Raw genomic sequence first — 14,317 nt, forward strand, 5'->3', positions numbered from 1 at the left:
TTTGTTCAGTTTTGAGGGGGTGGACAGACTATTATTTGAGATTTCATACTCTGAATAGATAGTGTTTGCAATCACGTCAGCTTTATATTGTGTGCATGCGTGTATGTGTGTGTGTGTGTGTGTGTGTGTGTGTGTGTGTGTGTGTGTGTGTGTGTGTGTGTGTGTGTGTGTGTGTGTGTGTGTGTGTGTGTGTGTGTGTGTGTGTGTGTGTGTGTGTGTGTGTGTGTCCCTCAGTGTGTAGGTGGAACAAATAAGTCAGAGTCAGAAATGAACATAAAAAAGAACAGCATCCACACGGTGGATATACTCCGGGAAAGAGTGTGGTGTCTTGTCAGCGCTGAGCGCTCAAAAAGAAAAGTCAAGCGTCTGTCAGTTTCCAACAGCAGACGAGAGACAACGGTGATGATGACAGTGATCAGAGCTGGAAGATGATAGCAGCTGGAAGTAAAGATAGCTCTAATATGAAGTAACACCTCACTAAAAACGAACTGCCTGTTCCTGGTGAAGTAGTACACAATCTAGAACAAGTTATCGGCATGGAGAAGGTGTTTTGCAGAGGATAATTACAGTAACGATACCCAATGGCAGCATGATTGCTCCCAGGTGACATCGCAGGTTATTAAATTGTCACGGTGCACCCTGTTGTGGAGCTGCAGACTCTTGAACTGGCCGCCCACAAGACTGACTCACAGTTTATCTGCTCCATTTGTTTGACATCTTTACGACATAGCATATTAACACAACCTAATTTCATCGGGGCCTAAATGTCTTCTCCTGGCTGTCTCATGGAAATCCTTCAGGGTTAGGTTAGGACTGCTGGGACGTTTGTCTCGACCGAATTACACCAAGTGACATTTCTTGTATCCCATCATATTTTCCATTTAGAGTTCTCGTGGCAAAAAGCTGGAGACAAAAGTTTAAAAAGTGGCATTTTCAGAAGACAGTAGCTGGGTGATGTGTGCCATAGAAGCAAGTGAAATATGATATAACAAGCAAGTGGAACGCAAAACTGATTCATGATTGAGAAGGAAAACAGCGCAGCCTCACTTCTGATGTTTCATGGTGTGACAGTAAGAGTTATGAGATGCGTTAGCCGGCTAAATCAGGGAAGAAAAATCCATCAAATTAAGCAACTAATAGCTCCCTTAATGTCTTTGTTTGTGTGCAGATGACACTCCCATCCAGCCATACAACAAGCACCAATCATATTAATTATCTTCGAAATATCTGCACCCTATTTAGTACAAATGGGATTATTATCTTCAATAAATAATTGTATTCTTTAAAAAAAATAAAATAAAAAATTGGGACTTTGAAAGCATGTCACTTGTACTTGGATTAAATGTGATATCATGTGTTAATATATGCAGGTGTGTGTGTGTGTGAGAAGGATCGTGTGTTTGAGCAGATTTAGATTCTCACTTGCAAAAGCAATTGTTTTCAGGGAAACTTCACAAAACCTATGACCTCATTTCTAAATATGGTATACGTACGCACATAATTCACAAAATCCTTTGTCAAATCCAGTGATGTGCACAAACAGATCATTTTTTAAAATTCATTACCAGCCACTTTCTGCATTAGTGGAAGCACAGAGCAGTCTGCCAGCTGGTTTGGGAGCTTTAAGTTTGAAGAAAATGAGGCCATCTATAAAAAACGCACAATATAGATTAATGCTGTATAATGTAATGTTTCAACACTGTAATGTTTACCGCTAAATCTCAATGTTCACCATCAGCTGATGCAGCCCTCGATAGGAGCTGTTTTGATGAGAGTATTCCCGACAGGCCCCGGTGCACACATTACCGAGCAAACAAAACATTGACGGTAATTACAGGTACTCACGTCTTGCGGGAAGATCGAAGCCGCAGGTGATCTTGGCTTTGCCCGTTTCACAGCCGTTTAGCGAGTGACACTCATCGTAGAGGCAGGACCCAGCCGCTTTGTGTATGCAACCGTCAACTGAAAGACACAATGACACACAAAGGGAGGTGAGGCCGACCTGAGGAGAAACATGCAAACCCCTCAACGGCAGCCGGGATAATTAGCGGTCTGTGCTCCATCGTAAGAAAAAGAAACAACAAAGTACCGGGTGCAAATGATCTTCATGACTTTGACTCGACTTGCTGAATCTCTACACTTTCCAATTATCTGCTTTATAGTGAAGAATGTCCTTTGTAGGGATGCTGGGTCTGTTATAGTGTGTTGTGCCCGTTGCTGGTAAATATTGACAAGTTTAGCAATGAAATTAGCTGGGCTAGGATCTAATAACGCCTCCACACACAGTGAAAATGAGACTGTTTTTCCTGTAATCCCTCTCCTCTGTCAACAGCAATGCACAGGAAGATCATTAACTGCATTTCCTTCCCTGTGATGGGAATCTGCCCTGTTCTCGGCCATGAGCCTCTCACGATGTGGATCTGTGTTCTGATTCTGTCGAGCTCCCTGTTGATGTGTGTGTCCTGGTTCTACAGAGACCCCCCCCCCCCCCCACTAAGGTTTTAATTTTACCGGGTTAAGGCCACGATGCACTTGATTGATGGCACATCTTACACAAGAAGGCAGAAGGCAGAGAGATAGAAATCCACATTATCCGTTTCTGAAAGCCTGACATCCCTCCAAGAGCATGTTATCAATCACAGTGAAACATCATAAAATCCTCCTCAAGTTGTCCTGTAAAAATCCTCACAAGCCATTAGAGGATAACAGAGCCAGGAGGAGGAACAGTAGCAGTTGGACAAACAGACAAGCCTTTTTCTTTGCTTTCTCTCCGCTAAAACTGGACCAATGGAGCCTCTCAGACTAACTTTATCTATCAAAGCAAAAAAACGGCTGAGAGTTTAGCGATAGCCTGCAGGATAACCAATGTTTACACTGCCGTCTGATAGTCTGATAATAGACCAAATGTGGCTCTAATCACCATCTTCATCTGGAATGTAATAATTATTCACATATAGCAGTGGGGGTGGGGGGTGTGTGGGGGGTGTGTGGGGGGTAGATTAGCTACACACTATCTTCAAAAATGAATTTTGCTTCACATCGTAAACGCAGACAAAAGGTCTTTTGATGAGGGATGGTCCTTTTTCTGTGCTCCTTTCAATTTCTCAGAGATGAGTCAACGACAACAGCTGGGCGGAAGATTTTCCAGCTCTATCAATCATCTTTAATGGACTGAGGGACAGGCAGCTGACAGAGACGAATCCTGATGGCTTTTCAAAAAAGTAACATGAGTCTGACAGTGATGTGGATATGAGGAGGGATCGCTGCAGTGACAATGAAAGCTACTTAACACGGCATAGAACGGATGTATTGCTGGCTGGGGGCTTGGCTTTTTTCTCCCTTTCTTCTTTTTTTTTTTTTTTTTACAATATCCACTGTGCAAACAAGATTGTCCATGATCATCAGCCACGCTTATTACCATCACAATTGCTTCTTAGCACCTCTCAAAGATGCATTTCGAAATGCAAAAGGCTGAACGGCAACCTCAAGAGCACCCTATTTTTTTATTTTGGATGCATCTGGATAAACGTGATATAAATGTAGTTTCTTCTTTTGAGGGTGTAAAAAATGGGAGATATGGCACAATTGGGCCGCATGTGGCTCCTGTTCCTAATCTGTGCGGCTCAAACAAACAACTCTTAAAAGTCAGCAAGTTATTAATTTAAATGAATTGAAGGGAGGACCACATTTAAAACCAGATAACCACTGTAATTTGTAATCATTGTATTGCTTGATGCATTCTATATCAAGTGCTTTAATAGATTTGTCCTGTTTTGTTTAGATTTTTTTCCCCCCACGCTTTCTACTTTTACATATTCAAATGAAATGGGAACGCTGAGAGATTGACAGGACTTTTACAAGACAGGTGAAAACTAGAAAATGAAACCATCTTAAAGTGCTAATTGCTCTGAGATCTTCGGCATTTTTATTGGATGACGGGTGAGTCACTTGATTGTGAAACATGCCAACTGGAGCCAATGTTTTAAAAAAGCTGCAAACCTGTCAGGCTGGTACACTAATGGTAAAATACGAGCCTATTTTAAGTGCCTTGTATGTACAATGTAAAACCAATTAGCAGTTCGGAATAAAAAAGACTAAGTTATAACCCGATATCTTGCAGGAGGGAGAGTTTGAGAGCAGAAATATATGCTGGGTGCCCTCGAACAGGTGCAAAGTAAGCTATGATCTTTTTATGGCCGTATAAAGCCAGCCAGGTAAGGAAAATGTAATACTGCCCTCCCTCCAGTTTACAGTGTTCCCGCGGGAGTCCATCCGGCACAGACACTTCCTCCCATCACGACCAAGCATGGCTGATCGCTTACCTATAAGCACCTCAGGAACCCTGTGAGAAAAAAAACCCAACATATGGGGTTCTGGGTTTCATCACGGCAGCTGAGGAATGAAATTGTAGATAATAGTTTCAGCTTCCATTTCACTACTCCTTGTGTTCATGGTTGCATAAGCTACTTTTTTCTGATGCTGCTGAGTGTGTCGTCGTGGACACAGTGCCTGCAAGCTCCTAAAAGCCTGGAAATTTGTTCACCGTGCTTGGAAATGGAGAAGATGCTGAACATACCTGGCTGGCTGCCAGACTCCTGAATGGTAAAGCTACAGATTTAATTTACCTGCTTTACTTAGACCTCTTCTCAGAAAGGGTGGAATACGGCACGTGCCTTGTGAGTAATGTGTGTGGTTATTTCAGTGCAACTCAGGATGGGAGAAAGTGAGGTGTGAGGAGGCGCAAAAACAAAAAGAGGCTTTCTAATGGATTTTGGAGTCTCAGATTTGATCACATGGCGAATTGTGCGGCAATCAAAACATGATGGTGGAACACGTCTCTCCGTGTCCATTATTTAGACAACTAAGAGCAGATCTGAGCTCCCATAAGTGGAGATATGACCCACATGCAATTTGGCCATCAATTTATTTTCTCATTTAAGTGGGATCTGAGCATTATTCCCAGTGGATTTGTACAATATGGATGCCTGCAACAGTACAAAGGCAGCTTCAATTTCTCATTAACTAAGAATGGAATTTACTTTCACTTGAGAAATGAGGACAAGTAAGATCCGTCTAGTGTTGGCATTGACATCCACAAATAACTTATTTTTATAACATTTTGTATCATAACCATCATTGAGTATCTACACGTTTGATTTTTTTTTTTTTCCTCTTTCTTTATTTCTGAAGAATATTCAAGAGTTTCGTATTGTAGCAGCATGGTCTAAACTCAACTAAATGCCATGCATCTAATGAAGTCATCATTTATAGCCCCATGTGTTGGAGAAGTCTCAAAAGGACTTCTGAAAGCAATTAGTCCTGTGTTCCTATTTCATCATATCTAGTTGCAGTAATCGTGTGAGAGAGAGAGACAGAGAGACAGAAAGAGAGAAATCCCATCATCCTGATGGTGCACCTGCATCACAGTACTTAAAGGCGATCAAAGCGACCTTTCTCTCAGTCTCTCTCATCCAAGCTTTCAGGATGAACTCGCATGTCAAGCAGAAGCCCCTCTGTGAGACGTGTGCTGTGCTGGGTGACGCACAATCGGTGGCGTGTAGTTTCTGTTTCACAACTCCTATTAGGACTTCCTTATAGAACACAATTGATTTACCCAGGCTTAATATTCAGGTGACAGCATCTGCTTCTGTCAAGCCCACTCGTGGGCTTCCTTAGCCTCTGCTGAAAAATACAATAGTTAATACCTCATCTATCTCTCCGTGCAGCCTGCTGCCGCTTTAGGCCGGGCCTATGTGGGACAAAACATTTATTCATCTTCTCTGAGTGCCTTGCTCACAGAAAGCTTCCCAGAGCAGCCACTCCAGCAAGTCCACACAGCTAATGAAGATAACTTTGAGCGGTGGCTGGACGGCATTCCTCTGAACTCATAATGGGAACAAGGAGAGAGCAAGAGACAGAGGGGGACACATATTGAGAGAGACAAAGGAGACGAGTGTGTGCGCGTACGAGTGTGTGTGTCAGTCTAGAGCAGTTTGAATTAGTTACTCAGCTGTAACCTTGGCTCCTGCCATTGTTGAAGACACCTCTGCCTCGTCCTCTCAAGGCTCCGTTCCCACATGCATTAAGGGACTCAGCAAAGCTCTGCTTACTCTCCCCGGGCTTCTCCAAGGCAGCCCGAAAACCAAGGGCTTTCAATCGCTCCCTCAGACACAATGAATACCTGCTCTGCTCTCATTACAATACCCTGCTTTTCAGAAATAGTGTCAGCAGCAATTTTCTCTCCTAATTATTTTCCACTCCTCTGAGGGTTGGGTTCAGGACTGGAGCCAGAGGAGGCTGTGCAGGGTGGGCAGCAAGGGAGGGGGGCGTGAGCTGGATTCCACCTGAACAGGATATAGAGAAGTCTGGATATCGGTCTATAATCTAACTAGGGGGAATAGTCGTCCATGTTGAAGTAGGCATAATCTGGGCCGTATGGTGGCGCAGTCGTGCATGTGAGGTTAACTCGTGACCCTAAATTGCTCATAGATGTGAATGTGAAAGTGTGTGGTTGTCGGTCTGTGGTTGTCGGTCTGTGTTTGTCCTGCGATGAACTGGTGACCTGTACAGGGTGTATCCTGCCCTCCTATAGCCAGTAAACTGGGATTGGCTTCAGAGCCCCACAACCTTGCACAGGATTAAAAGTGGTATAGAAGATGGATGGATGGACGGATGGATAGGCATAATCTCTGACCTCTGCAATCATGTGGGCAACAGCAACTCAAGAATCAAAACTTTTATCAATACTCTCTCTCACTGACAGCTGCTGTTTCCACATGAAGCCAAACATTTCTCAAACTATCGGGCCATATATTGCCTCTCACCTATTTTTTTGTAGTATCCATGGCAACAACACATTTCCTCTCTGCTCGCAGTACTTTTTAGAGCTGTACACTGATCAAAGCCCCTCTGCAATTCCACCTCTGTGATTTACGACACCATTTTCTACTCAACTAATTTTACTGAAGGAGATAATGACATGGATTAGTTGCTAATCAAGTGCCAATCAGAGATCTGGCTGAACTAAATGTCAGGTGGAATATGTTCAAGCCATTGTAGTTACTCCCTCGTGATACTGGATTATATGTCCTAATCACAGCAATTTTGGATGCAATAGGAGCCTGAGCTCACTCTCCACTATAACCAAGTTCCCAGGAAAGGGATAATAATCTCCATTTTACCTATAATTCCCAGGTAAACAGGGGATTTGGGCTAATAGTGTGCCAGGCAGATAGTCACAGATGTTACTCTCCAAAGTGATATAAAATACCTCAGGCTTAGTTGACTTGCGATTCCCTGTGCACTGCAATGTAAGCAGGAACCGGGATGAATGACACAACAATCGCAGGTTCCTGCAGGGCAGTGGAAACCCCCCTGTTATTATTGTTATCGTTAGGCCCAAACTGAAGTATAATTCTGCAAAGATCGGAAGCATTCTCTCCGAAAGAGCTTAAAGAAAATAGCAGGTTACATTTTCAGCATCGTTATAATGAACGCGGGTCACATCGATAACAGAGCCTAATTTGGGTTTTTGGTTTGAATGAACATAAAGCAGTGAAGAAGACTCATCCACTGAGGTACCCTTAAGCAAGTGGAGCTACTTAGTGATTCAGCATACTGACTGTACTACACACATCCCCGTGGTGAATGTGAATAACATAGAGAGAGGCGGGCAGGAAGAAAGACCCCATTAAAACAGTAATGTTTGTTTCTCAAATTATTGATTGAGATGAGAAAAAAAACCACAACTATTTGATGTCTTAAAAAGCAAACTTCAACTGTGCTGTAATTAATGTGGCAACCTTCACAAGCAAAGGTTAAAATCTGCATGAAGAGAAAACACTTATGTTTCCCGTGAGGATCAATATGTGTCTATTTGGTTGATTCTGTCATAACCTGCCCCCTTTATTCCCTCACACAGTAAGATGTACTGGAGTTGGTAAAAATCACAGCTTCTGGCAACATCCACTGCACTTTTCCACCTTCTGCTGGCACAGTTTTCTTTCTTGGATCGTCCCTCAGTCAGGATTAATTTGCACTATGGTAAAGATACACATTAGTCTGAGAATAGCTCAGAATACTGTCTTGTACTTTTTGAGAGAATAAATACTATTCATGGGAATAATGGACAGAGAGGCTACTAAAAGTTTACTCTGAGGAGTTGGACATATCAGGAGAGTGGACGATCTTCACGCGGTTGTTTCAGAGCCATAAAGGAATGCCAGGTTAGGTTACCACAGCTCATGTGACACTCTTGTTGGAAATCTGCCGTCTGACAGCTGCGGACACCTCGGTGCCAAACCCCAGCCGTGCTGAACTCTCTGGGATAACAGCGACAGCCTCAGTCTCCACATTTAAAGATGTTGTTTTAACGGCCCGTCTGAAGTCGCGGAGTCAGTCCGTCCCTGACACGCTAAAACACAACCACCTGCATTTGCTTTACATGACGGGAATGTTGCTTGTTTTTCTTAAACCCCAAAAAACCTTTACAGGGAGAACCTCAATGAACAGAGCATCCCGTAAGACCTTTACTCACCAAACTCCAAACCTTTAATGACCAAGAGCTGGATTGATTTCAATTTTATGGCCATATTAAAATGCAGTAGAAAATGAAGTTCTAGATTAAGTACTAGTTGTAAAATTCCTGTAACTTACAATATCTGGCAGTTTTTTTTCCAATATTACTGTGTGTTTTTGACACTTCAGAGAAGTAATGTTACATATATAAATAAAATGACATTGTAAGAATTTGTGTCTTTGTACTGCAAAGATTGCGGGCGTCCCTTTAAACATCGATGCTCAAAATGTGTTTGACCAGTGGTGAACAAGGCTCCTCGAGTGGATAATAAAGTGAAATATGTATAACAAGAAATTTATATATAAGTCTTCATAATTACTTTTCTTTCTTTTTTTTTTATTGTTTTCCTTTTATGCACTTAGAGCACTTTATACTGTTTGTTCCTGCTATAAGTTATCATCAATGATTAAAAAAAAAGAAGAAAAAAATAGGAGTCAACATGTTTCCTTTGTGAACGATCCACAGCTAATCAGGAGAGCCTCCCTCACTCAATGTCGAGGGTGGTCCGTATCATGGAGGTACTTGTAGAGTTCAAAATTTTCTCATTTGGTAAACAATGCAAAATGTTTGACAACACATTGTTCCAGGATTTATGGTTATAAGAGGTATGGATGCCAAATCTTGTCAGTGGCAACGGGATCGGAACGGGAATTGTCTATCTACTGACACAATAATAAGTATCACTTTAAACTCTGCCGACATCACGGTAGCAAACTGTAGTAAGTCAATAAGACACGGAGTATCAGCAAATGATTATTCAAATCAGTTGTGACAAGCGCCCCTGTGTGGTTTCCAGGTCTCCATTGTAGTTTGCATCCCTGAGTTGTAATGATTTGTCTTTCCTCAGAGCGTAGGTAAAGTGTACACACCCAAATGGAAATGCAAACTCGATGCCTGTAAGTAAGCTGGCATTGGCTTGCGGCTTGTTAAACGACTAGCTCAATATATGCAGGTGAAGAGGTGACCAGCGAAAAAGGTGGCAACGTGTAATCAAGAGGCCATCTTCCAAAATAGTATTTGTGTCATCGACTCACAACTAGCAACCCACATATACTATCCTAATGGATCCCACAGTGTTTTCCATTATTCTGTCTCAGTCACAAAGCATTCTTTCACGTCTCGGTTTGAGGTGCACTGATAATCACGGATAAACACAACCCTTTTTACAACTTCCTGCCTCAATATCACACTCATTTTTCATCTTTGACTCCTCTTCCACTCTCTTATTATAAAGTAGGAGTCCATCAGAGTGACTATTATCGCCTCGTCTTCTAGGGTAGATTACCTTTGGCACCTTCGGTTTACCTTTACAGCTACATGAAGTGAGTGAGGCTATACACAGAATGATATGAAACATCAGTGTATTGTGTGAGTCTGTGTGTAAAATGTCTATGTAAAATGTCACATTGTTATTGTTACAAAGTAAAGAAAAAAAAGAAATCATTCACACCAGGTCATGACTGTTTTGAGGGTTAAAATCTTTACACTAAAACCAATTTATATGGTTCCTTGGGAAATCAAGGTATATCTGAAGAGCCTAAGATATGATTTATTTTACTTTATTTTTATATTTATTTTTAAAATAAGAGGTACAATGGGGTTTTACTGGGGGGGGGGGGGGGGGGGGGGGGGGAGCAAATCAGCTACCAGAGAAAATAGAGTAAAACCAGCTTTTCTCCCTCATCCCACTGCTGAAAGTAAAGGGCTCCCTTTGGAATAGATGAAGAGTCAAACCCAGACGTGAATTATTGATTAGAAGCAAGAGATTCTAGCTTAACTTTAATGGAGACCTACCACATCACTGAGTTGTACGTGTTTTTTTGGGGGGGAAATATATTGAAAACTGTACCAGTTACACACTGATACAACCAGTTTTTCTGAGACCAAAGAACTATCCGGGATCAATAGAACACACACATTTTCCTCCAGACATAATTAAATGTCGCCTCCTGAAGAAATTGCTCTCTTTGAGAAGTTAGGCTAATAAGGGACACACTAATGTTGAGAAAACATTGGTGGAAAACACAGCCTCCTGAGCCGACCCGGGCCAATTTCATCATAAATTACTTTCCTGCACAAAGTTCATCTTTTGAGTCCCCCAGGAGACCCCGCTGCAGGATGGTAAAGGATGGCTTTTCTAAGAACAACCTGGCGAGAGGTGAGAGTTGGAACAGAAGCACTTTGTTCAATGGATCCGGTGCGGTGAAAAGCTACAACAGTCGACAGTACGAGACAAATGCGTGTAATTATTAAGCAATCTGAATAGCCAGCTTTAAAGCTAGTGCGGAGAGGAAACAAGCATGGCCGCTGCTCCAGTATCCCGGCTCTCCAGGCCAAACTCTCTGGCAAGTCCATAATTACAGAAACAAAGAAAGATGGAGCCTTTCAATGAAGGACTAGAGCTCCGAATTAAAATGCATGAACAGCTGTTGCTATTATGCATGGTCCTTTGCTGGTGCCTCTTCAGCAAAGTCATGTACAATACATTAGCACTCGTAAAGCAGCAGCAGAGGTAAGTTATGAGGTGAAAACAAAAGGTTTTGTGTTTTTCTATCATTAATCTGGCTGTATATTTCCCTGTGAAAGTGCAGGTTATGGATGTCTGATCCCCGGCATTAGTGCAGATAATAAAAGGCAAAGGCAACGCTACAGAGAACATAATGGTTCAAGTTCATTTCTGCTTCCAGTGTTTTTCAGTCTTGACTTCCTAATGGACAAGATGCTTAGAGGTGTCCAACACAAATAACCCCCGGAACCTTAAACCAGGCACTGGTTGTTCTCTCATGTCACTCATCGGCAACAGATGACATGAGATCATCCACAGATCTAATCATGTTATGTGCATCTCCGACAGGGGCGGAAAAGGAAAAGATATGTTTCATACATCCATTATCCATGGGGGGGGTTACAGAGTCCTAAAGTGGTCAGCATTCTTGACACCTATCACGTATTTTCCCGGTTTGTTTTCAAATCCGGGGGCCTTTCTGTGCAGTTTGTATGTTCCCTCCATTTTTGGTGAATGCGCTTCATTGGGGCGCTCCAGTTTTCGCCCACATTCTAAAAACATGCGTTGAGGTTTAATAGGGACTATAAATGATCTGCAGGTCTGAACCAATGTCCCCCATGATGGACTGGTTATGTCCATGGAATACCAATTAGCCTTCAAGCTCTTATTTTTTGATGTCCCTACAACAGATTATTTTGTTAGATTTTATTTGTATTAATTTTGCCTATTAGATTCTTGATACTGTAAGTTCACATTGCCTCTGGTGGAAGCAAACATGTTTGGAGTTTCACTGCTTTTTTTCATCTACTCTTAATATGAAAATATGCTGAAGCAAATAAAAAATAGAATAAATGAATGAATCTTTTTATTTTTTTTTAACATGACATGTGACAACATCCAGAAAGTTCTGGGTCGATTGAGGAGATGAGAGGATGCAGGCAGATAAAAGTGTCAGACCTGTGCAGGGGAATGTGAGGACTAATTAGATTAAATCACGACACGGGGCAAACAGAAAACCTACATTTCTGTCACATTTCCAACTGGCATGTTACTTTTTGAGGTTTTTGGTTAGGTGCTGTTTTAATTGCATGTTCTTGTTGAGCTTTTTTCTTTTTTTTCCTCTGCAAAGGTTCCATAGCAATTAGTTCTAACTGGCTGCTTACTGTATCTTCATGCACCAATTTCCAATGTTTGGACCGAAAAGTGTGTAAAGTCACTTCTGCATCAATGCTCTAAAATTTGTACTACATCTGCAATATAAGAAACATGACTTCTTCATACATATCAGATGCAGCTCAAGAGTTTATTCACAGTCAAAAGACAGCAAAGTTTGGCTGATGTATTATTCTGTGATAATAGTGAATGCCAGCACTATCTTAATTAAAGAGTTACATAACTAAGAAATAACAAGGGTAAACATTTTTAAGATGTAAGACAGACTACTGCAGTAAAAACCAAGCCATGCTGGAAAAGTAGATAATTAGACGTATAAACAAAAACACAAATATAACTTTAGAGTGCAGAATCCAAGAGAGATGATTCACTTGCCATATTAAGTTTTCAGAGTTTGTCCATATAATGCAAGCCTGATATCCATCTGATCTGCATAGGGAAAGAAGTTGGATACAAAATATACTAAAGTTAAAATAAAGTTTGTTTATCTATTTGATTTAAATCAGAAAGATCACTGTGATATCTGCCTAAAAAGAATATACATTATAAAGTTAAGGTTAAATCTAAGAATCAATGAAATTATACTTCAGTTTAAATGATTTCTCCAGATTATTCATTTCAATTTGCTGAAAGTGTAAACAAGATGATTAAAAGGAGAAAAAGCTAAATAAAAATCTGGGAAAAACTGCTGTAGTACAAAACGCATCTTTGTCTTTGATGATTGTCAGTGAAAAGAATCTTAAGGGAAGTGCGGGTTTTTATGAGCGTCATTGAATTACACGTCGGCTTCACGCTCTGTAACGTATTAAAGTTTAAAATGTGATAAGTTCCTAAGCGTTACACAGCAATTATACTGATTGCTTAAAAACAAAAACATAATTATGGAGATTCCTATAACTGTAGTCTATAATTCAGGGCAATCAAAGCACTTGTGGAAAGAGATCCCCTGCGTGCATCGCAGCTATGAAATCATTACCTTTCTGTAGTCTAAGCTAAGCAAACAAAAAGAGAAGCAGGCCACCGGGGCCAGGGCATGCGATAGCCTGCGTGGATTCCTCTCCAGTGATTTATCTGATGAGGCCCTGACAACTTTCCTACAGAATCCCAAAGTGCGCTATCTATTAATTGAGCCTGTGTCAGTGCAGGGGAGATTAAGCATCTGCAGCTGCCCACCAAACGTCTTCCCCGGGCCCAGCTGTGGGACACAAATCAAAGGCCCACGACGTGGAGACCAAGCGGCAAAAGACAAGAGCCCACCTCCATGCAAACTCTAAGCTCAGCAGTAATCTTCCACCATGATTTACTATTTGGTGAATGTCTCAAATCACTGTTAACCAAATTTCAAAAACATTTTGACATCTTGAACGTTTCACATTTTGTTTCGTTTCACATGATGGCAGATAGAAAGAGCATGTTAGCTTTGTTTTAATGAATTAAAACAATCCAAGCCGCAGTAGTGAAGATCTCTATACCCGTGGGTCGGCGGTTGGCACACTATTCATCGTCATGACTTATATACACGCCTGTGATTCGCCTCTCGACTCCATGTCCTTCATAAATGATCTGACAGTGCGTTTCTCGCCCGGCTCTGTTGTGTAAAAGGCCCAGAGCAGACCTCTGGGTTTGCTCTCAGCTCCCCAGATCCCTCAGTTAAGTCCCGTCACATTCACATTGTTCCACTTGTAAAAAGCCCTGTGTGGTCTCAGCGCTTCACTATTGGCCGCGGCCTGGCTTCGTCATGTGAGGTTCCTCGAAGCAGAGCCAAGGATTAACAGAAATGGGGCTTTTATAATTATACCGTCATGATTCCAAGCCTTTCCTGCTGGTCTTTTTAATTAAGTAGATAATTTTTCTCGGGGGAACATCAGTTTGAACATACTTACCAGCTATTTCAAAATTGGCCTTTTCTTGGGGAGTGTGGCAAAAATCACCTCAGTCAAAAATGTTAGTATGTTATGGATACATTGGAAAAATCAGATATGCGGGTATCACTGTTGCATATGTTCAAGTCAAAAGTTAATGAGTTGGAGTATGTTAATAAGGCTACTGGAGCAGTGTCG

At 41.6% G+C, this 14,317-nt stretch overlaps 1 protein-coding gene across 4 annotated transcripts in view; it reads right to left on the bottom strand.

Annotated features, from left to right (window-relative positions):
• The window catches only part of macrod2 (mono-ADP ribosylhydrolase 2), a 426,376-nt gene that overhangs the window by 246,326 nt on the left and 165,733 nt on the right, over positions 1–14,317 (bottom strand). For all 4 annotated transcript variants that reach the window (XM_080482410.1, XM_080482408.1, XM_080482411.1 and 1 more), the window contains exon 5: positions 1,846–1,962. In XM_080482410.1, the coding sequence (XP_080338536.1) occupies positions 1,846–1,962 (117 nt within the window). The remainder of the gene's footprint in view (positions 1–1,845; positions 1,963–14,317) is intronic.

This window comes from Lipophrys pholis (assembly GCF_963383615.2).
Source record: "Lipophrys pholis genome assembly, chromosome: 15".
Classification (NCBI taxonomy): Eukaryota; Metazoa; Chordata; class Actinopteri; order Blenniiformes; family Blenniidae; genus Lipophrys; species Lipophrys pholis.